General features: G+C 42.5%; 2 protein-coding genes across 6 annotated transcripts in view; both read right to left on the bottom strand.

The window, feature by feature from the left end:
- Nucleotides 1-1,953: 1,953 nt before the first annotated feature.
- Nucleotides 1,954-7,039, bottom strand: capga (capping protein (actin filament), gelsolin-like a). Of its 5 annotated transcripts, none has more exons than XM_026998424.2 (9): nt 6,840-7,036; nt 4,872-5,065; nt 4,525-4,679; nt 3,749-3,910; nt 3,271-3,420; nt 3,069-3,155; nt 2,849-2,981; nt 2,580-2,671; nt 1,954-2,264 (listed from the first exon to the last, which is right to left on the bottom strand). In XM_026998424.2, exons 2-9 carry the CDS (start codon nt 5,062-5,064, stop codon nt 2,199-2,201), a joined length of 1,038 nt encoding a protein of 345 aa, XP_026854225.2. In that variant the 5' UTR covers nt 5,065; nt 6,840-7,036; the 3' UTR covers nt 1,954-2,198. The 5 variants fall into 5 exon arrangements, with proteins under 5 accessions (XP_026854225.2, XP_026854224.2, XP_026854223.2 ...); XM_026998423.2 differs by having other exon boundaries at nt 6,834-7,036; XM_026998422.2 differs by having other exon boundaries at nt 4,872-5,068; nt 6,834-7,036.
- Nucleotides 7,040-9,864: 2,825 nt separating this feature from the next.
- The window catches only part of ncs1a (neuronal calcium sensor 1a), a 17,112-nt gene continuing 6,246 nt past the window's right edge, over nt 9,865-20,730 (bottom strand). The window contains exons 2-8 of the mRNA XM_026998426.2: nt 20,504-20,528; nt 13,795-13,933; nt 13,019-13,097; nt 12,691-12,779; nt 12,386-12,463; nt 11,383-11,503; nt 9,865-11,177 (exon numbers count right to left, since the gene is read on the bottom strand). Coding sequence (XP_026854227.1) covers nt 11,405-11,503; nt 12,386-12,463; nt 12,691-12,779; nt 13,019-13,097; nt 13,795-13,933; nt 20,504-20,528 — 509 coding nt within the window. The 3' untranslated portion in view covers nt 9,865-11,177; nt 11,383-11,404. The remainder of the gene's footprint in view (nt 11,178-11,382; nt 11,504-12,385; nt 12,464-12,690; nt 12,780-13,018; nt 13,098-13,794; nt 13,934-20,503; nt 20,529-20,730) is intronic.

The raw sequence follows: 20,730 nt of genomic DNA on the forward strand, positions 1-20,730 counted from the left end.
TTGTACATTTCCTTTCTTTCTTTAATATAAGTGCTGGTAAATCCCGTACCTGCCATTTACCCACCTATAAAAGATGCTATATAAATGAATAATAATAATTAACTATTATTATTATTATTATTATTATATAGTATATATATATATATATATATATATATATATATATATATATATATATATATATATATATAGTAATAATTATATCATATAGTAATAATATTATTATTATATAGTAGTAGTAGTAGTAGTAGTAGCTGTATATGAGTGTTAGTATTATAATTTAAAGGGATCATTGTGCAACAATTTGACAAACAAACAGATAAGCAGAATCATTTTTATAAACTGCCATCATAATGAATTCACAACATCACTCCTGCACATGAAACTCTTATGCAATGGTTCATGGACATGAGACTCACACACTGAAGTAGGGAACATGAGACTTATTTTTTAACCCATTCAAATGGGGCCATATACTGTTGTCATAAATTACAACTTATAATCATCATCACACCACATCTATCATGGAGCAGCTTAAACCAATAACCTAAATTAACAAACAGATAATGGTAAACAGATAATACCTGTCTAATAATATATGTGTGATATGTAAATGACAAGATATTGTCAGCTGTCTGTGAAACAGAACTCAAAAACAGTCCAAATTTGTTTCTCCCACTTGAGAGTTTTCACACTGACATGATTGTTGCCACTAAACATAAGTGGAAAGGGTGTTGTATGTTGTCTTAGTGAAAAATGATGGCCTGAACTCTGAGAACAGGAAGCCACAGCGTGTAACACGTAACCACATTACAGCCTTTTCATTCCTTTTAAATCATAAATTATGGTTAATTCGTCACTCAGTCTGGGCCATATTCCTAAATCTATCAAACTAGTTGTTGTCAAGGCAAGCCAGTTTCTCCAAGCACAACACACTTCAACGCACTTTTGCTAGTTAGGAGTTTGCAGTGGCTTTGCCCTTTTTTGAATAGTAATAAGAATTAAATATTAGAATTTGGCTTCTAGAAACACTGCAGCACAGAGTCACCAAACTGCTGCTGGCTTCTGATTGTGCATACGTTTTTCTTATGGCACTACTGGATCTCAGCGGAGCATTTGAGATTATTGACCATGACGTTTTAACTGACAAAACTGAAAACATGGTCAATGTCTTTTGGTCTTTCTTGACAGACCAATAGCAATGTTATTGTAAATGGGAATTTTTCTAAGGTTAAAGTACAATACACTGTTTCAAGGTCCCTTATTAGTTTCCTTTTCTATGTAATTTGCCAACATGTTAGCTTTCATTTTTATAATGATGATACACAGTTATACTTATCAGTTTTGCAAAATGAAATATGAGAGAGCTTATACAAATTGGAAGACTTCTAAAGGCTGGAATAAGGCTGGCAGTTTTGTGCTGGACCTTTTTTCTGTGCGATTAAAATCTGCAAGTAAGGACACTGGTTTAAGCACTGATGCTGATTTGTCTTTCAAGAACCATGCAAGTAAGCCCTTTAAAAGTGCATATTATAATGTATGCAACATACATTACAAGACAAAATAAGACAAATATGCTAAACCTATGTGAGACTCAGCACCACTGGCCATGGTGCTACCCCAACCCTGGACACTGGCCATGGTGCTACCCCAACCCTGAACACTGGCCATGGTGCTACCCCAACCCTGGACACTGGCCATGGTGCTACCCCAACCCTGGACACTGGCCATGGTGCTACCCCAACCCTGGACACTGGCCATGGTGCTACCCCAACCCTGGACAGTGGCCATTGGTGTTATGCCAACTCTGGACAATGGTCATGGTGCTACACCAACCCTGGACACTGGCCCTGACTCTGAGCTCAAAGCCAATAAAGCCTGACGCCAATCAAACTAGAGCTTGCATTGGCCTAGTAACAATGACAAGATAATATACAGCCACATTTGTTCAATTGCCATTTATTTATTGACTGATTTGTACTGCTGCTGCACAACTGCATCTTATCAAAACTTTAAGTACAAGCATAAAGCACAAGTAAAAGCATTTTATGAAAACAATTCAAATCTGGAATTATTTCAATTCTCCTTTAGTATAATGTAGCTGACTGCTCAGACCACAGGTGGTGCAGACCACAGAAAGCAGTCAAGATGAGAGAAGCAGAAGGCTGTGTGTGTCTGTGTTTGATTTGTGTGAGCAATTAACTCCAGCTCTTGAAAAACTGCTTGAAGAGTATGGATTCACGGCCTTGAGGAAGAATCTCAACCTACAACAAAAGAGAAGCTCAATTTACACACAAATAAACATACTCCACGCACTCTCTCTCTCTCTCTCTCTCTCTCTCTCTCTCTCTCTCTCTCTCTCTCACACACACACACACACACACACACACACACACACACATATATGGATTAATGTGGTCTGAGCCACACTCTGAGTACACACTGCAGAGATGACAGTTGATGTTTATGCCTGCAGGGCTCAGCAAAGCAGAAATCATTTAAGGTTTTTCCAAGAACTGAACTGATCTCATGTCTTCTGCAGTTGCTGTGTGTTTATTAAATGAGTACCATTACCATACCTGAGTTTTCATTCTAGAGTAGTTCATCTCTTGAATAAACTCATCTGCCACCTTTAGGGCTACCCTCTTCTCCTCTGCATTGGCTCCATTTCCTGTCAATCAGCAGCCACAACCAATGAATGATTGCAGTTTCTATTGTTCATGCCCTCTCTCTCAGATATACTCACAGTTTTACTCTCTAACTAAGGCTTGTGCTTCACTACAACACACACACACACACACACACACACACACACACACACATACAAAAAAACAACAACAACACACACCTTTCCAGATGAAGATTTTGCCATTAGAGCCATTATCTAGGATGAAGCAGTCATCTCGTTCCAACATCTGTTGGTCAAATGGAGCCTTATCACATAGCTGTGTTAACGTCATGTAGCCGGTTGCATTCGACACCTGATACAGAGAGAGGAAGTGTGTATATTTGTTCCTTTGTGTGCGTGTGTTTAATGACCATGGAAAGGTAAAAACGAGACATCCCACCTTGTAGAGGGTGGCAGAGTTAGACATGTCTGCCTTGTTGTCTTCCTCTATGGAACTGTCTTTTAGGGCTGACATTGGCCCAAGTACCTGTCAGTCATGAATGGTGTGTTACCCTTCTGATGAGCGGAGGAGGCTGATTATGTTGGAGCGATGAACCATCTTCATGTGTTTGTGTTTGTGTGTGTTTGTTTATGTGTGTGACCTGTATCATTTCCAGTGTTTCCTCCCCCTCGGTGACATCACTGATGGCAGCTTTGCCGTTCCTCTCTGTGTCACGGATCAGAGCAGCAATCTCATGCACCTTCTGCCTCTCAAACATGTTTGCTTTGGAGCCACTCCACGAGATGATAGTCTGAACACACACGTATATGTATATATCATTTTTCACATGCATCCACACATACAGGTAAAAAGTACAAACACACTCCAAGACACACACTCCCCATGTCCCCCACACACTGACCCTCTCCCTCACAAACTCTTCCACACACATTCTCCCGGCTGCTCCTCTCCCACACATACTCCCTTATACACACTCTTGCACACACATTTTCCCAAACACTTCTTCCCACTGCACCTCTTCAACGCACAGTCTCCTACATACACCCTCACACACAATCTCTGCCACTCCTCTCCCACACACACTCTCGCACACAGCCCCTCCCCCACCCTTTCCACACCTCCCCCAGGTCCAGGATGTAGCAGTCTCCCCGGCTGAAGCTGCTCCAACTTAGCTCCACCTCTCGCACTCGCACATTTTTTTTGCCTTTAATCTGGTATAGGCGGCGCACTGGGCCGGAGTTGGACCGGGACTTCCTAAAGCCAGACTCTATACCTCCTTCCTGCACACACACAACATGTACACACGTGCATGCATGCACACAGACACACACACACAGCAGAGTAAAGTCAACAGCTAGATGCTGTACCATAGATGCATAAATGTGTGCAGCAGTCTTGATAACTGAAATGTTTGTGGGAGAGGCATCAGTCAGACATGTCCGACAGTTTGCTGAGCTGACAGGATGTTCTTCACACCCTACTATTCCAGTAAACTCCTTCCTGGCATGCTGTTATGGCCTTACACACACACACACACACACACACACACACACACACACACACACACACACACACACACACACACACACACTCACACACACACTCACACACACAGACACAGATACACACACACACTCTATGCCATTTTAGGCATTTCAGCACATCTTTATTTTTTGTCTTTTTTCTCACTGTTTTTCTTTTCCTGTCCCTCTCTCTTTCACTTTTCTCTTCGATTCTTTCTCTTACCGTTTTAATGCATGCCTTTCTGTTCCTGTTTGTCTGATATTCTGTTTTTCTTTCTGGTTCATTCTCTGTTACTGTGTTTTATCTGTCTCTCTCTGTTTCTCTCTGTCTGTCTCCTTGAGTCTCCCTCTATGTCTCGTGCCTCTCTTACCTTATAGCTGACTCCTCCAGGGAACAGGTTCATGAACTCAGGGGACTCGTAGCCCTGGACCTGTCTGTGCTGGACTGGCTCTCCCTCCAGGAAACGGTCCAGCTGCGTGGCCAGCATGGCACATGCGCACTGCTCGTCCCGTGACGACTTCTCACCTACACACCAAACGTGAGATAACAAATCATATGCTCCTCGCTATTAGTAAATAATAGCACCCAAGTCTTCAAATGGAAAGTAGCTTGGTATCTTCACATCTTATTTTCATGTCATATATTTTAACATAACATTTTAAAATTCCTGTTCCAATGTGAGCACACGGAAACACACACAGACACACCATCTCTCACCCATCCACATGTGCAGCTCTGCCCCGCTGCTGCCGCGGTTACTGAGGATGAGGTATGCGTCCCCCGTGTAGAAGACTCCCAGCTGGCCCTGTTCTAGCTGCACTGCCTTCATCTTCTCCACCCTCCAGCCCCACAGCCCCGGCTCCCGCACCTCAGGGCCAAACTGGCCTGCCACTGCACAAAAAGGAAGCATCCTGCTGGGGGAAGAGAGGGAGGATATCTGCACCTGGACATCCAGACAACAGGTAGGGTTGTGTTACGGGAGCTGGCAGAGAAGAAGGGGTGGGTGAGAAAAGAGGGAATGGAGCGAGGAAAATGAGAGAGAGAGAGAGAGAGAGAGAGAGAGAGAGAGGGAACGAAAGAGAGAGATAGAATGAAAGGCGGGGAGGGATGAGGAAGAAAAGGAGAGATGAAGCGAAAAGAAAGAAAAGGAGCGAGACATGAGAGATGGGGATGAAGGGAGGAAGGACAAGAGAGAGAGAGAGAGAGAGAGAGCGCAAGAGAGAGAGAGAGCGCAAGAGAGAGAGAGAGAGAGATCGCAAGAGAGAGAGAGCGCGAGAGAGAGAGAGAGCGCAAGAGAGAGAGAGAGAGCGCAAGAGAGAGAGAGAGAGATCGCAAGAGAGAGAGAGAGAGAGAGAGCGCAAGAGAGAGAGAGACACACACACACACACAGATGGTGAAAGAGATAGTGAGAGGGGGTGGCAGACAGAAAGAGCAGGAGACTCAAGCGTGTCCGACACAAACAGGGTGAGTCAGGGCTGCGGTCATCAGTATGAGCAGGCTCGAGCTGTGAGCGCTCCATTAGATGGAGACAAAGTGAGCAGCTCAGAGGTGAGAATGCAGGGGCCCACACAATACAGCTGGAAACCGAGCCCCAATAGCACAGCACAAATAATTCAGCAAGCCAGCTGATGCTCAATCATACAGGACCCCCACTGCCAGCATGGGACATGCCCCACTCACACACACACACACACACACACACACACACACACACACACACTCACACACACCCACAAAGGCACACGTACACGCAGCCACAGCCGCACAAACATGCACACACACACGCGCCCAAACATACACACACACAGACTCAATTTCATGATCTTTCATGTTACTCAACAGAGCAACAGAGAGTACCATAATGAGAAACTGAAGCAGGCACCCTGCTTCAGATAACATATATGACTTTTTTTTCACAATGACAAACATCCCACTTGTTTGTAAGTGTAAGTGTGCATTTGTAAAAACACATTAGTTACCAGAAAAAAGATCCATGGAACAGGGTGGAACAGTAAAATAAATAGAATATTATAATTCTATAATAATAGATTAGCATATACATTTGAGCTTTGCTGACTCCAAACCTGACAGCAGAGTTACTGCAGGGCTTTAGTGAACTGCTCTAGCAAGCTCTGGCACAATTAGAAGCATGTTCATGATCAATGTGCATCAGGGTGTGAAAATATAGAAAAACAGGATGTTCTGATAGCTCGCATGACTATTTCGGTTAACAAGGAGTTACACACAAAGTCCTGAAGAAGAGCACATCTGAGGCATTTTAGTGACAGATGACTACAGCAAATATCTCCCAGTGAGCATAGTGCTAATAGATATGACAATGTTAACTGCAGTACATTTTTCAATACCATTGTTCAGATATTTTGTATACACTATCAAACAGATACTCACTCACACACACACACACACACACACACACACACACACACACACACACACACACACACACACACACCACACACACACACAGCATATCACAAATATACTTTAAATAAGAATAATGCATTATTAATCCAAATATTGGCAGTGGAACACTGAACAATATTAACATACATAACATACACAGAATACAAATCACAACCGTCACATGCCTGTAGCATTCTGAAGTGCTGAACTTCACAATTATACTAAAGTAATATTGACCCAGTTAATGTGCAGTACCTTCACCTTCCTGCCTGATGTCTGCTAAGGTCACTGCTCCTTCACTGCTTCCTGCTGCTGTCCTCACCCCAGAGTCTCCACACACTGCTCGCAGCATAAACCAACTAACAATCAGACAAATGGATGACTATGGGCATGAACTAACCTCCAAGTTGTCAGATACACACACACACACACACACACACACACACACACACCGACATGCATGCACGCATACACAGATGCACACAGACCAAGAAATAGACCCACACACGTGGGCGCACACACACATGCGCATGCACACACACACACACATACACATACACGCACACACACATGCACCCAGACCCAGAAATACACACACACACACACACACACACACACACACAAATCACAAATTTGTGTGGTGTCTATGTAATGAGTAGTTGAACTCGGTCAGACTGTGATTGACCTCTTTTACATAATCTATGTAGTAATACTACCACCACAAGAGGGCAGTGCTAATTAATCTGACTGACTATAACGAAATCATTGTCTTAAAATTTAAGGTAAACAAGTGTGTGGTTTGTATTCTCTATTTCATACATGACAGGTCATTATTTGGCCATTATTTGGGGATTTGGGTTGAATTTATTATTCAGTTTAATCATAAACAAATGTGTTAGCAAATAAATCCAGGTGATTCTCGAAGTCTTTTATTGTACATTCAAATGTATTAATTTTCTTGTGTATGAAATAATATTAACACAGGTTGGGTAAATCTATGATTAAGAACTGATGCACATTAAGATTTTTATCCAGAATGTGACAGCATGTGGATGCGTGTGCACATGACGTTCCTGTGGGAAAACTGATCTGCATCCCTAATTGAGGCTGACAGGTCAATACTGGGGGCTGTGCCCACTCTTCAGTGCTGCTGTTCAAGTGTGTGTGTGTGTGTGTGTGTGTGTGTGTGTGTGTGTGTGTGTGTGTGTGTGTGTGCACGCGCGCATGCACGTGTGAGCATGTATGTGAGCATGTACATGTCCGTTAATAAATCTATGATGATGCAGTCATTGCTGCTTCCTGGGTCTTCCTTGCCTGATGGATGTTACATTGGTGTTAGCAGTAGTGGGAGGAGAAAAGGACTCCTGCATCAGTACAGAGAAACGGTGAGCACCAAAGAAAGCATGACCACATGAGGCTGACTAGACTGGTAGAACAACAGGGCTCCATCACTGCATTCTTTACAAGTAAAATGCATTAAGCAGCCAACATGTAGCATAAAACGTTCTATATACTACCAAAAGTATCCGAACACAGGACAATTACACCTATTTGAGACTGTTGGACATCCCATTCTATAACCATAGTCAATAAATGAGGAATTTTGGTAAGGTTTTCCACAGGATTTTGGAGTGTATCTGTGGGAATTTGTGCCAATTCAGGAAAAAAGCAGGTACCAGGACATGGCTCACAAATCAACATTCCATTTCATCCCAAAGGTGTTTGGTGGGATTGAGGTCAGGTTGCTGTGCAGGCCACTGGAGTTCCTCCACACCAAACTCATCAAACCATGCCTCACTTTGTGCACAGGGGCACAGTCATGCTGGAACAGGAAATTGCCTTCCACAAACTGCTGCCACATAGCTGGAAGCATATAATTGTGAAAAATGTCTTTGTATGCTGTAGTATTAACATTACCCTTCACTTGAACTAGCCCAAACTTTGAACTTTGAACAGCCACAGACCATTATCCCTCCTACACCAACCTTTTCTGTTGGCTAACTTTAGTATTGAGTCATATTCAAGCAAGAAAGGATGTAGCTAGTTTTATGAATTTAAAATTTTGGAAATGGTGGTATAGGCCCCAGAAACTGATTTAATCATTAATGTATTTAAATAAGCAACTATGGAAAAATAGTTAAAAAATCCCAGCGTGTGTGCCCTTCAAGGGTGGTTAATAAGGTACTAATAAAGTTCCTGAAAATCTATTGTAGAATTCTTAAGTTTATTAAGTGGTTATATAATCCTAAACTAGGGAGAGTGCTGAGTCATTTTATGGCTGCCTCTGCTGCAGCCTTATTCAAAGCCCATAGTTTCTCTGAAGCTACCAGCAGTTTGTAAGTGTACAAGCCTTGAAAGCAAGAGCTCCAGCTTCCACTTTGAGTTTTAAAAACAGTTTTAATACGTGTTTCAAATGCTAAAAAACAAGGGAAGCAGAATTAAACACCAAATCACCAGAATGAAAGTGGCGCAGAACATAACACTTGACTCGAAATATTGTTACTTGTGGCAGTATTTAATTGAGCGCACTTGCGAATTGAAAAATTCACTGAAGAAAAGGCATGCTGAGATGAGCATCAAGTAGTGATACCATCTCACAGTAACATGAAGGAAATAAATCCTTCAACAATGACAGTGAAACAAACCTCCCTTCTGCCTCCTCCGTTAGCTACAATTAACAACCACCTGGCGAAGACAGGAGTGATGTGACCACAGATCTTGGGACTGCTGTATTCGAAGTACATCTTCAAAAACGTACCCCTTAAACGTGACGAACTGACAGCTAGAAGCACAGATGGAGTTAGCCTGTCAGGAGGACAAAATCTTGCCACAGCAAACAGTAGCACTGCCCAACTGTGAGGTGAAATGACACAGATCAGGGGTGAGAGTGTATCTGAGCTGAGCGTTTGAAGGAGCATTTCATAAAGTTAGAACACAGTTAGCCAGCTAAATTTTAATTATAAACTAACTTTAAATATTATAGGTAAAAGTTTCTGTTTGGAATATAGGGTGGATGGAGTGTATATGTCTTTACCTTTGAAGTGATTTTAAATTTGAAAAGAGAAAAAAGACGCTTTGCATGAAAGGGCATGCTTGTTTTGATTACCCTTCTGCTACTGAAGAAATGGATTTATGAGGGTTCATTTACTTTACTGTTCTAAAGGTTTTAAAAGTAACATCCAAGTACTTCACATTTGAAAAGTTGTAACCAAACTCTCTCACGTTCCAAACTGTTTGGTCTGCTCCCAAATCCAACTTTAGCCCTTCCATTGCAACAGACCCAGAATTCTGTTTCAAAACCAGTTTGATTTATTTAAGAACCTCGGTAATACTCGCCACTACATAAACTCCGACACGACTGTATTCACAATATTTCCTCTGTTATCTGTGATTTGCAATACGGACCGCAGCACTGATTTCTTAAAAGGTAAAAGCAGATATCCTAACCGTTTTCCTACAGACATGACAGAAGTTGGGACGTTATACTGGTAAATTTGCCCATGCTGCCATTTTTAATTTTACAAACTGGAAATACCATGATTAAAAAAGAGACAATACATATCAGTGCTTAGTCTAAACTACCTTGACATATGGGCTCCAAATGGTAAGACGTGAGGCGCTGCATTAACTGATCTGAGCGTATGAGACTTTGCGATCTCGTGCAGTACAATGTGCCATACACTCAAACACTGAACTGCTGTACACAGAACACTTCGGATGCGGTCTGTCAGTAGAAGCTGGAGAAACGATACATAGAGGCTGTAGCGGAAGCTTCACTTTGACACACGGGTGGGAAACACGAACATACAGGCTAGCAATGTGCACAAAAGCATCACACGACCAGCACCAGCTGCAGCAGAAATGTCTGGTTGTTGTTGTTTTTTTTTGTTGCAACAAACAAAGTTCAAAACAATCAAATAAATAGGTAAATAAATAAATATTGGATGCTTTTCTGCATACTTGAAAGGAAATAGTACAACACGTGATCATCAGAAAGACTCGACTGTCAGTCCCAGTTGCTCATGGCCTTACTATTGAACTCCATTCAATAGTGGAAAACATGGTTAATCGCCTAAAGGTTTTTCATACATGTGTCAATTTGCATGGAAAGGCTTGTGATGGTGTTGTATGTTTCTCTGGATTGGAGTGCCTGTAGCTTCAAGGAGTGAGATGTGTGTGGCTCTCTTCATTGTGACTTCACTGAACATCGCAGCAAGGCAGGTCCCCTGGTGTTGAGCGAAATTGATGTGTATTTAATTTATACGTGTGTACTGCATCTGAGGAAAGGCAAACAATTCGGCTAGTGCTTCTGCGTGGGAGCTTCCCGGTTCCACCCCAGCCCCCCCACCCCCGGAAATGAGTCATCCCGCCTGATTAGCGAGTGTCGTGGAGGACAGCATCTTTGGAACATTTCTGCAGGAGATGGTGGGATTCGTGTCCCCTTTAACTATGGACATGAGTGATTGACAGCTGAGCATTTTCCACAGACAAAGCTCCCACGGTGCACCAGTGCAGAGCTTGGTCCAAGCGAGTGTGGGACAGCTGGAGACATGTCCGGTTTCCTCCCACACAGCAAGCAGGATGGATTGTCTTGATGTCCTACAAATAACATATGCACACATATATGTCATACATATATTATATCATTTAATATGAACATCATCTTTAAACTACAGGACTGCAACTCACAGCATCACTCTCGGAAGGCCGCATGAGAATCTGAATTTCATGCTTGTCAGAACACAGGTCTGTTGTCAGGACCCTATCCAACGGGGAGAGCAGTAGAAGGGTGCTGACTACTCACTGTATGTGGCACTGAGTATGGGCTACACCAGGCCATCGTAGAGGGACAGCGCTTGAACGATGGAAGGGTCTGCCTTGGAGCCCTCCTGAAACTCCTGCAGTGTCAGCATACCATCTGCATTCTGGGGAAACCAAAAGGCAACGTGGGTATGTATACCTCCAGGGGGCAATGCTTCAAAACCAGCAGTTCAGAACTCAGTAGTTTGTTTCTACAGCATCAATAAAATTCCTTAGTTTGGCTTCCACCCAAATAAATGAATAAAATAATACTGAGATTAGGCTGGTGCCTTAGTGTACTTGTTTGGATAGTGAGTTCAGAATAATTTGCTGCCCTACCTAAGGGCTGCAATGCAGTTGCAAATGTACACTAATGCTCCATTTTTAAAAAATATAGGCCAGGCATCTGCCACAAAAAGGGGACATAGCATTGGGTCATGGGGATTAAGAAGAAATGCTGGTTTGTAGTTTGTAGGCAAAAGCTTTTGAGTTGCAGTTTGAGGTTTGCCCAAGCCAGCGTCTCCTGATAGGGGCAGGATGGTGTGTTCATGCCTCTTTAAATGACCTATCCTGCATGGCCATGGTACAGGAAGAGCTCCACTGTGATTGGGCCATGTCTTATGAACACCAGGTCGCAAGCTGAGAGAACTGGAAATAAGGCACTATACTCAAATGGAACGGTAAAGTGAGAGATAACCGAAGCTTGTCAACATTAATAATAAATAATAATAAATAACATCATTTATACACCAGGGGCAAAGAATATTTTCCAATGTAAATGCAAAACATTAAAGGCTACAGTGACCAGCAGGATCATATGCACAGCTGCATAGCTGGTTGTCATTTCTGATGTTAATTTTCCTACGATTAAGCTTTCCAATTTTCCAATGATTAAGCTTTCTGTAGATTACTATAAAAAGTTAAAATGCTTTGTGTATATTTGTGTGTGTGTGCAGGTGTATGTGTGTGTGTGTGTGTGTGTGTGTGTGTGTGTGTATGGACTTTACTTTGTCCATCATTGCAAAGATGCGATCCACTCTTTTCTCTGGTGTGTTTTCTTCCTCAGGTAACTCCACTGTGTTTCCCTACAATCAAAACAAGCTGATAGCCTGAGACTCCAGTAGAATATAGACGCACACACACACACACACAAATAAAGGCCTATATTTTAACAGGTCAGGTCAGTGTTTACAGAGTGAGAAACACTTAAGGACTTGAAATGCAACAGAAAATTATACTCTATCTCTTTCTAGTTTTTACCTGTCACTATGTGGAGAGAGCGAGCTGTGGAGAAATATCTAAATTAACTCACCACCATTTGGTAAATGGCATCCACAATATTTAGCATCTCGTCTCGAGTTATGTAACCATCATTGTCAAGATCATAAAGTTTAAAGGCCCCTGTAACACACCAGTGCAATGCAAGCATATTAAGAAATGCATGCATATATATATATATATATATATATATACACACATACACACACACACACACACACACACACACACAGAAAATGCTCTGCAGAGACATTTACAATGAAACCTAAATAATCAAATCAAAAGGCAATTCATGAAGTTTTTATGGTGAAGAAAAGGGCCTGAAACAGCGGTATGAGGAAGGAGTGGATGTCTGCTATTACATCTGAGTTTCTCATCCAGTGTCCCCCTGGAGGTGACAGACAATGCCTGTATGAATTCAGAAAACTCAATGCGGCCATCCTGCAGAGAGAGAGAGAATAACAGGAGAAGGGGGAGAGAAAGAATGGGGGGGGGGTGTGGAGGAACAAAAACAGAATGTGAAAAGTAATGTAAAGAGCTGTTTTAATTCTCATAACAAAGACCCAGTGACAGGTGTGTTCCCACAAGGAGGATTAGAGGATTTAATTGATTGAATTTCACCAGACGAGAAGCTTTTGTATCTCTAGTCAGGCAAGCTTTATTTCCTTGCCTGTTTGACTGCTACTGTTACACACTGACTTCAGACCAGGCAAGCCCAACAATGTGTTGCCGCTTAGTAGAGCAAAATCATAACAAGCAAGCTGAAATTAGACAAGATTTGAGTTAGTCAAACTCTACAGGTAGAAAACTATGGTACACAGAGACAGCTTTTAAATGTTTGCTGCGGCAGTCAGTAATTGCGATGCTGACGTGTGAATGGAGGTTTGGATTTCGCAGACATCACTGCTGTGGAACAGGTCTGTCAACAGCCAGATAAGGAGAGTGTGTTCTACAAATGCACACCCAGTAATTGTCTCTTCATTACACAGTGCTTTATATAGCCTAGATTTCTGTCTGTATGTAGCCTAGATTTTTTTCCCAGATGTTCCTGATTTTGCCATAGTAACCACCCATATTCCATTGCCATTTTCTTTCACTGAAGCCAACTTTCACACATTCATGCCTTTCACTCCACTACCTTGTTCTCGTCGAAGACATTGAAGACAAATGTGGCAAACTTGGTGGGGTCCCCGAAGGGAAAGAACTGCTTGTAGATCTTCTGAAAGCCAGCTGAGTCCAGCTGTCCACTGGGACAGTCCTTAATGAAACCTTTGTACCTGCCGAGCAGATAGCCAGAAGGATGTGGGGAATGAGGAACACAGTTAACAGCATTACTAAATGAAGGATCTACTATAGTGTTAACTGGCATCTTCAAAATCGACCAGGTGACAGCAGATGACAAAATCTATGAATATAAAAACTAATGTCCATAAAATTTGGATCATAAATTTAATGTAAAATATGAGCAAACTGCCATGATGTTTTATGTTAAATTTGAGGTGGCAACAGCTGAGGTTAAATGCTATCTGGAAAAGGCTCTTTAAAGCATATACTTAAGGTGGAGTGTGAGAGGCTGTTACTGCTGCAGAAATTAAAAAGACTAGAGGGTGTGTTCATAGAAACTGAGTAAATATGCAAAGATATGTGGTGGAATGAACATTCTTATTTGAAGAAGCACTGGAGTCTGAGCCATAATCCACAACTACAAAGCCCAGACGTGAGTGCTCCCCCTCCAGTGCAGACGGCTGACAGCGAAGGGTTTCATGCGCCAGACGGCTTGTTTCTCCCCTTCGAGTGCAGTATAATTAGCATGCAAAAAAAAAAAAACGTACTGAACCACCCATCAACTCTGAGCTTATCCAGCTATTTAACCACGGTGATTCTGCGCTGTTCATTTCATCAGACTAATTGCGAATAAGAAGTCATGAGGCATGGCAGTGGTATGTGGACCCCTGAAATAGCCACACTTCGTTCAGAAATTCATGTTGCTTGGCAATTTGAAAAAGGTGATTAGGAAAGACTGGATGGGAGATAATGATTCTCTATCACTCAGCTGAGGAGTTCAGTTACAGTCCACAAGAGGCATTTAGTTATTTAGGTGTCCAGCCTGAATATAACACATCTGAAACAGAATATCCATACCTGCAGTAGCATCAGAATATTAGAGCCAGGTGTGTCGGAAATAAAATCACTGGAGTTCTAATGCAACTCTATATTACAACAGTATTAGATATACATTAAACCAGCAACTTTTTAAACCATTAAAAATGTCTCTCTGGTGTGATACAAGTTCCAGTTTATACCTGGAAAGTGCTAAACATATTGCTACAAGGTCTACAAGGACACATTTGGGATGCATTTTAATGCGAGACACATTAGCTGTACAGAAGGTTTGACTTTTTAACATCAGAAATATTTCACACATCCATTTGTAATTTAGCCAACATTCTCTAGGCCATCTGTATTTGGAACAAAGCAAAGCAGTCATGTGACTTAAGAGTTTTGGGATAGTGAAGAGAAGGTCACTGTACGCTGATGCATCCCAGCTCTCACACACATCCTGTGAGGAATAAAAAAGAAGTCTTCAACCTCCTGCAGAAACAGCTTCGTCACGAACTTGAATGTCAATTTTTGTGGCCAAATGGCATGTTATTTGAGGTCATCACATGGGTATAAAATGCAATTAAGGGACATTCACATTTGAGTGAAAGTCAGTGCCCACAAATGATGTGCTCTGTTTGCAAACACAAAATTGTGCAACTGTTTTGCTGTTGCTAGACCACCCAAGGGAATCATCTACTGATGATTTATGACCTTATGAATAGGTTTCATTCTGCTAAAAAAACATCAGTTGACTGGCACTAATTAGATTCTGTACTAATTACTTTGTAATGTACCAGTTGTTATAGGTGCATTTTGGCTATAAAACACTTATTAGGACAAAGTAATATGTCTGAGATTCTGCCAAGTTCATTATTGTAACAATTACTTTCAGGCATGTTTGGTCTAGTAGTATGGTTTTCTCACTCCCATCTCTATGGGGCTGAAGAGAGTTACACGGTGCCTCTTGTATATATAGGGGAAGCTGGGCCGGAAGTGACAGTTGTTATATCTACCATGTACTTATGCTGCATTCAAGTGGTGTCAGAAACTGGCAAATACCATTTGACCCACTTGTAAATTGTACTCAAACAACCAATGAAGTGATATTTAGAAGTGAGAAACTCAGTGATACACATGTTTATGAGATGAGACGTTGTTGTGAAGGCTGAGGGCAGCAATCACACCCAATCTCAAGCCTAGGTCTTGCAGCCAGAGCATCCATGTTATCTTCCTGATTAAGAGTCTCCATCACACCAGCCTCTCCTTCAGGGATTGACAGTCTCCATCACACTGCCATCACCTTCAGGGAGCACAGCCCTGCACTTCACGCTCTCCATGTGTCCTTCACATATCCAGCCTTCATCCGGGGTCACACCTGTGCCCCTCACCAGGGCTTCACACTGGACATTGTACCATCCCCTCACGCCAGAGGAGCTTCCTTTAACCATGAGCATACTCCCGATGGGCTCACTGTACTGTCCCACTTCTGACACCATTTGTGGCAAAGGTTGAGGGCAGTGACCACACCCAGTGTCAAACTGAGGTCTTGCATAAATATATCCTCTGACCACCAGACCAAAGAGCCATCGCTTTGTGACCATCTACATCACAGACGTATACCACAACATTTGCTCTTTTCTCTCTGATAAAATGGCCAACCTGCCTGTGAATCCTGTCGTGAAATCGAAAAAAATATATACCTGATGAATGTCAGATTTTGATGTTTCCGGTGAAACTAAAAGGAATGAGTGCAACTCTGCTAGTGCAGGGAGCCGTCACACTTTCGTTGTGTGTAGCTGGCACCCATAAATGCTTGCTCTTTCCATGTAATAATTCCCAGTAGCGTTGCCCACATAGCCCTAGGTGAGCTTAGGGGAAGTGGAGCAGGATGTAAGATAATTTGGCCTGAAGCCCCAAAGTCAACACAGGCTTTCAAACAGCACTAATGGGTAAAACTAGAAATAAAATGTGGTTTACCACTTTCTTATTCTGACACTGGCCTAGACTGGAGTGCTTAATAAATATTTTAACAGCTGCTTCCACGATATTGGGCTTTGCATTACAGATAATACAAAAGGCCTAATATGCAAAGGAGACTTCTAAAAGATGACACTTCTAAGCATCCTTTTCTCAGACATTCCTGATCATTGTGTTCTGTGGGAGCCTTGATGAATCTCAAAAATGTATATTTTTATCAAAATAAATCATACCCATTATGTCATCTCAAGCGTTCATCAATGTGTTCTAATATACTGCAATCGCAATATGTTTCGATATAACTACAATGCGGTATTTTCGGTCATATCGTAGTCCTAGTCTTAGGATGGTCGGTACGGTTTCAGCAACCGCTGACCGGTCCTCTAACGCTTCCCTTTGTGTACGTACTCACGTCCCATGAATTATTCATGACCAAAAAACTTATTTCTGAAATTATGGGGTCTGTATGCTTTAGTTGTTAACGTTATATTGCTCTGTCTTACGTTTGTGTGAATAGTTCAGCAAGACTATTTTACCTGAACGAGGGCTGTGTTTGACGAACAGGCTGGCAACGTTGCCTGAAAAAACAGTCTATTGTAATCAGGCCGCGGTCTGTCGTAATCAGTGGAAGATTCGGTTGAAGGGATGGCGAAGGGGAGACGCACTTCAGACTCAAGACATATCCACGGGCAGCTGATTGGCGTCTAATAAACACCGCGTGGGCGGGAATCTAACAGCGAGCGCTTGAGATGGACGAAACGCGTTTTAAGTGCCTTCGCGTGACGTATCCGAAATACAGTTTATCAGAAAGAAACGCTTGCAATTATAACGAGATTGTATGTTTGTGTGTGAGTATTTAGGGAACTTGAAGCTCTAGGAAAGACAGCTGTAGGGTGACTGGTAGGCCAGCTGTTAGTACTGCAACAAGAAGCAGTTTCAAATAACAACACGGCTGTTGTACAATGTGCTATTTTCTCAGTTGGCAAACCCAGAGCGCATGTGGCAGTTGTCTCATCTCCACTAGGACCGTGTGCTGTACACATAGCTGTTTTATTGTTGAATAATATTGCAAGGTTGATCGTATCTGATATTGCAGATTTAATGTGTGTGCATTATTCTGACCAGAATCATTTTTATGATTTTTCATCAAACCATCTAAAACGCGCGCCTGGAACATCTGAGATTTTCATAATGCTTACAGCACGCCAAAACATGTTGTGATTTGTTGGAGGCCTTATTTGCATATTTCAACACGTTATCAGTGTTTTAAAGGACAGCGGCAATGAACGAAAGATTGCGTGGATCTTCTGTGGCTCAGGATGCATTGCAGCATGAGGGTGCACGAGGTTAAGAACAATCCTTGCACTAACAGAATATAAAACTTTTTTAATTTTTTTTTTTTTTGGTGACACACCCAAAGTATCGATGCAGTAATGAATCTAAATTAAGACTGTAGCACGTGCACCAGTAATGTTATTTACATCGATTTCTTGGAGGCATTTGTAGGTCTCGTGTAGCCTGTGCTGTGTTTGACCAGTTTGTTAATTCATGCCATGTTTATGCATTTATCTTTATAAAGCAATGCAAATACAGCTGAAATTAAAAATCTGCAAGCTCACTAAAACAAAACAAAATTAATCGCAAAACAAAATGAATTAACAAAATCAATCACACTGAATCACTCATGGGTAAGTGGCACCTTCAACTTTAGAATCATTTGTGCTCAGGGTAAGCTACATAACTGCAAAAGCCAAAAGTGTGAAAGTAAAAATTAAGTGTACACATGACAGGGTAATTAGCATGGAAATTAATGTTAATCCTGAATAATCTTAATACGATTTTGACTATCTACCAACTAGAAATGGTCCCACTCAGTACAATTCAATGTTCAGTGCTTTGTTGAAACTTTGAATTCTGCCAAGGATGATTTTCTTGAGCCTCCTAGGGCAAAAAAATACCATTAATTTATGAAGTAAAATGTTTTTCCTCTGAATGTGTTTGATGAATTCCTCTCCGTTTACTGTACCAACAAAAAGGAAACAATTTGAACAATATTTTTAGAAGTGTCTGGGTATATATCCCATGAGAGTCTAACCGGAGGTACAGTAAGTCTCCGTCTCATGTCAACACGCATTCCACAACCCAAATTCAATAAAGCATTAGGAGAAATGGGACTACTACGTGTCCCGGAGGGCCACTGGCAGTCTGCATGCGCCCGCCACTGCAGGGCCGGGCTCCCGTGGGCTGGGCTCCCTCCTCCACTGAGGCCCCAGTCTGCACCAGACCTGCCTTTGGCAGCAGACTGCCCACTGAAAGCGCCTGCAGTGCGGAGCCTGACCAAACCCCTCACCGGCTCCCTGACAGCACTGTGTGTGTCTTTTCCCGCTGTCAGGTGAATCAGTGTGAAGCACTAATGTGGGAAGTGAGCGTGCTTCCGCGTCATAAAAATGAACAAGGCTTGGTTAGAATTACATTCTCATGTAGCTTTAGAAGGTGCTCAGTAATCCAACTGGAGTTGTTATTCACATCCTGGGAAAACAGCGAATTCACTTCCATTCCTGTTCTGTTGACCGTAGCCTTTTTTATCTGCTTTCACTTTGTTCTATTGTTTTCGTCCAGCTTCCTCTTACATGCGTTTGTGTTTGATGCGTCTGTCGTGGAACATTTATATCGCTCTGTCCCTCTTTCCCCGCTACTCCCTTCATTCCTCTGCCTGTCCTCTCTCTCTCTTCCTTCTCTCTCTCTTCCTTCTCTCTCCCCTGGGCACTTCATCTAGTGTCACTCGCTCTCCATCTGCTGTGTGTGGCATACAGCAGGTGGGCAAAGCAAGGCTCTTGGCACACGCATTAAGGGATTTAGGAAAGGAGAGACAGAGCGAGGCAGAAAGAGAGTGTGAGCAAGAGAGAAAGAAAGGGGAATGACTCAACATGGCCTAAATTTGCAGGCTAGCCTAGCTGATGTAAGATTGTTAATGTCAGGTTGCTAGTGTTAAGTCAACACCATGCAAAACAAAAAGAGAAAACAAAACATTTCTGTACAGCGTTTAGCTTATATCAGCCATTTGTATAAAAAATAAAGTATTGTATAAAGTCTTCTTTTAAGATGCCTTCATGTCCTGGAGGGCTGTGCACAGAGTCCGGCACAGCGTCCTGCGCAGAGTCCTGCACAGAGTCCTGCATGATTTGGGAGTTTCCTGCTCCCAAACCTCCCAAATCTCCTTCCTCCCCCCTAGCCCTGTATGACTAGACACGGGTGAGCTGGACCGGGTAAAGCGTTGATCAGTGTGGCATCACATGCATGTGTTGGCCAGGTATCGCCCCCTGCTGCCTGCATGGTCCCTCGGCCAGCATCCCAGAAGCCCACCACCCAGACCCCACCCAGCCACCAGGGTGCTGCTCCCTTCACATCATGTCCACTCACATCAGTCCAGATACAATGCCACACACCGTGGCTGTGGCATGGTGGCAGCAGGGTTTGGGTTATGGTGTCATGGTGTGTATGGTGAAGCACACTGGACCAATGTTGCGACAGCACCGAGGCTGCCTTGACCGCGCTAACCAAACACCCACGTCGAGTGACGTGTGAACAGACTGACGGGAGAGGTAAATGGGACAGAATGATGGTCTGTAAGTTTGGAGGAGGCGAGAGAGAGAGAGAGAGAGAGAATGTGTATGTGTGTGTGTGTGTGTGTGTGTGTGTGTGTTTGTGCACGTGAGAGAGAGAGAGAGAGACAGAATGTGTGAGAGAGAGAAGACAGTGCAACTTACCACTGCTGTACTTCCTTTTCAGTGACTGAAAAGACAGACAGGAGAGAAGAGACCATCAGTAAGATCTCAGCTTGTAAACAGAAGTGATATACTTAAAGAGAGAACGAACATCATGTATACAATAAACATACAATATTTGAACATAGGATATGCAAATACATAAGATACAGAAATACACAGAATTATATGCTGATACATAATCTTTTTGCCAATTGAATTCTAACATT

Source organism: Electrophorus electricus, chromosome 6 (genome assembly GCF_013358815.1).
Source record: "Electrophorus electricus isolate fEleEle1 chromosome 6, fEleEle1.pri, whole genome shotgun sequence".
Classification (NCBI taxonomy): domain Eukaryota; kingdom Metazoa; phylum Chordata; class Actinopteri; order Gymnotiformes; family Gymnotidae; genus Electrophorus; species Electrophorus electricus.

Coding starts and splice junctions, on each gene's coding strand:
- capga (XM_026998424.2), bottom strand. CDS start 5,064: ATGCTTCCTTTTTGTGCAGTGGCAGGCCAGTTTGGCCCTGAGGTGCGG. Junction 3,421..3,748: donor ACATCCTGGACCTGGGGGAG/GTGTGGAAAGGG, acceptor GTGTGTGTTCAG/ACTATCATCTCGTGGAGTGG. Junction 2,672..2,848: donor CAAAATCTTCATCTGGAAAG/GTGTGTGTTGTT, acceptor GCTGATTGACAG/GAAATGGAGCCAATGCAGAG.